Source organism: Excalfactoria chinensis, chromosome 1 (genome assembly GCF_039878825.1).
Source record: "Excalfactoria chinensis isolate bCotChi1 chromosome 1, bCotChi1.hap2, whole genome shotgun sequence".
Taxonomy (NCBI): domain Eukaryota; kingdom Metazoa; phylum Chordata; class Aves; order Galliformes; family Phasianidae; genus Excalfactoria; species Excalfactoria chinensis.
This window is the reverse complement of record NC_092825.1, coordinates 119,365,436-119,368,347: the sequence shown is the minus strand read 5'-3', so window position 1 is coordinate 119,368,347 and position 2,912 is coordinate 119,365,436. Positions and strand designations below refer to the sequence as shown.

At 40.6% G+C, this 2,912-nt stretch overlaps 1 protein-coding gene across 1 annotated transcript; it reads left to right on the top strand.

The window, feature by feature from the left end:
* Positions 1 to 277: 277 nt before the first annotated feature.
* Positions 278 to 2,253, top strand: LOC140247149 (uncharacterized). Its single transcript, XM_072326533.1, has one exon. The coding sequence runs from the start codon at positions 298 to 300 to the stop codon at positions 1,852 to 1,854; it is 1,557 nt and encodes a 518-aa protein (XP_072182634.1). The 5' UTR covers positions 278 to 297; the 3' UTR covers positions 1,855 to 2,253.
* Positions 2,254 to 2,912: the final 659 nt, after the last annotated feature.

Genomic DNA, 2,912 nt, shown 5'->3' with positions numbered 1-2,912 from the left:
AGACAGAGAATCGGGAAGAGTTTTATGGGTCCCGTCAAGAAAGATAAAGCCTGATACGGCAATCGCCAATAAGGGTGATCTAGGAGAAACAGAGAACTAATCGAAAGCTGAGTACTTTCCTTTCAGGCATGGTTGATGGGAACCCGCCAGCCGCAACCGCGAAGTGACTCTTCAGGAAAGAAGAAAGGAACAGATAAAGAACCACTGCTTGTACCTACGAGAAGGACATTTGTTGTATCACTTGTTGTGTGTTTTTATGTATTTGTGTTTGTTACAGGGGGAGAGGGTGCTCATCTCATGTCACAACCAGAAAATATTTGGGTCACATGGTCTAATCGAACTGGGCAGAAAGATTTCTGCCTGAGTTTACAGTCAGCCTCATCACCATTTAGTACATGCCTTATTGGTGTACCCAGGTGGGACCCAGAGGAGTTTAACGGATATGTGCGAAAGAACAAATGCGAGAAAGATGCAGTGAGCACAGTTTTCTTTATGAAGGCGTTTGAGTCTAACTTCACTCATTGGGCCAGAATGTCTGCATGCCTTATTAGATCTTTGAATACCTCCCTACCATGGGATCCACCAGAGTTGCAGCTGCTTGGATCCCAATCAGTCGGTAATGTAACATGGAATAAGAAAACTCAGAAGTGGGAACGTCCAGTTAGATGTCTATATTTTTCGGGTTTTAAGACACCGGGTCAATTGTCTAATCATAAGGTATGGCAGGGCCTGCTTGGGAATAGGACACCATTACAGAGAAGAATTGGATCCGAAACTTTCACTTTAGTTAACCCCATTCGATATGACACATATAGGTTGTCAGGGGCATATTGTGGTTTTTCTGCTGAAAGGGTGGAGGGATTCTCTCGTCCTTGTTCCGGGGATGGCTCCGAGAATGCATTTGCAGACCATTGCATAAAGGAGGGTGGGAATTGGCTCTCTTACAATCAGAAGCATGTGGTACGTCATCCTAACGGGTCCAACTATAATATCTCATGCTATTGGGGTCCTGACAATCTAGCATGCTCTGGTTGTTGTGCTCGGAAGGAACCTTTGACTGGGGAAGGATTATGGAGCAATGGTACAGCCAAAGCTCTTCCTAAGGGTATATTCTTGATATGTGGGGATAGAGCTTGGCAAGGGATACCAAAGAATCCAGTTGGGGGTCCGTGTTATTTGGGAAAATTGACACTGTTGGCTCCCAATCATTCTGCGGTGATTAATGTTATGAAAAGCATGGTTCGAGTGCAACGCCAGAAACGATCAATAAAAAATCTGGATCGGGATTGTGGGGATGAGGTTCAGTTGTGGGGTCCCACAGCCAGAATCTTTGCGTCAATCTTAGCCCCAGGAGTAGCTGCAGCCCAGGCGCTGAGAGAAATTGAGAGATTGGCTTGTTGGTCTGCGAAAGAAGCTAATGTCACCACAATGGTCTTGTCGGAACTCCTGATGGACATTAATAACATCAGACATGCTGTTCTCCAGAACAGAGCTGCGATAGACTTTCTGCTACTGGCCCAAGGGCACGGATGCAAGGACTTTGAAGGGATGTGCTGCTTCAATCTGAGCGACCACAGTGATTCAATTCATAAGAAGTTGGAGTGGATGCAAGAGCATACCAAGAAAATTGCAATTGATGATGCATTCGGCAGCTGGCTGGATGGACTATTTGGTAATATTGGCCCATGGCTTAAACAGTTTCTTAAAGTATTAATTATAGGGATTTTAGTTTTCTTAGCTTTAATGATTTGCCTACCTTGTGTGTTTCAATGTATCCAGGGTTGTTTACAGCGTATGATAGAAAGAATATTTAATGACAAAATGGAGTGCCAACGGATATATGATAAGCTTTAAGAAGAAGAAGGAACTGTATAAACCCAAGATGCCTTGGATATAATAATTAGAAAACCACTAATATTATTAGACATTGCACTACCTACCTCTGCATGAATTGTAGCTTGTCTACCTCACTTTTTAGATAACTTATATATTTTAGATTTATATGGAGACTAACATTTTTATATATTAGGTTTAGGACTAGCGTTCGCGTTGTAACGGGACATGACTTTATTGAGCATGGGGAGGGGGAAATGTTGTATTAGGCATCAGCGAGATCTCGTGCTGTAACGCGATAGGTCTTCCCATGCTCAGTAATGCATATGTATTAGATGAAATAGGAGCCCTATATAAGGGACTCACGAGGTTAATTAAACGCCATTTTACCACCCACCACATTGGTGTAAGCAGTGCGTAACTTGGCCACGGGGCCGTCGGAAGCACATTACAAAGGACGTGATTCTTTAAGGTTACTTGATTAAGGTAACAATATATACAGTGAAAAACATAGAGGTAACTTAAAAGGTGTGTACTAGTCTAAGTCATGTAAGATACAAAGAAATTGTGGAGAAGCAATATAAAATTCTTCTTCTTACTTGTTATCTTATAATCTCAAAGTGAACTTGTATGACTGTGGCAACATTTTTTATCTCAGTTGCTCTTGGCTTTTTTTTTTTTCTGGAAAATATCCAGTAAATATAAGTACTTCCCTGAATATCTAGGTTTCCTTAAACTTGTAAGTACCAGTATGCATGCAGATATATAAAAACATATATAATTGTGCACTTGCATCGCACACTAATTGTGTATTATACATTTATTATAGATATCTATCTAAGCTGTATGTGTATATACAATACAGAGAGACTATGTGTGTATTTTTGAATAGGTGTATCTATATAGAGAAAAAAAATGGTTAGATACTTAACCGTCTTCTTAATAATATTTATTTATTTATTTTTGCAAAAACAGTTAGACTGCAAAATTACCTTGCTGAAAAGCACTCTTATTCATGTCTCAACATTTGCAGATAACTTTTGTGGTATTTCCTGAAGGATGAGCTGTTTCCTCTCAGG

Bases quoted from the DNA above. Each gene is read 5' to 3' on its own strand.
- LOC140247149 (XM_072326533.1), top strand. From the start codon at position 298: ATGTCACAACCAGAAAATATTTGGGTCACATGGTCTAATCGAACTGGG.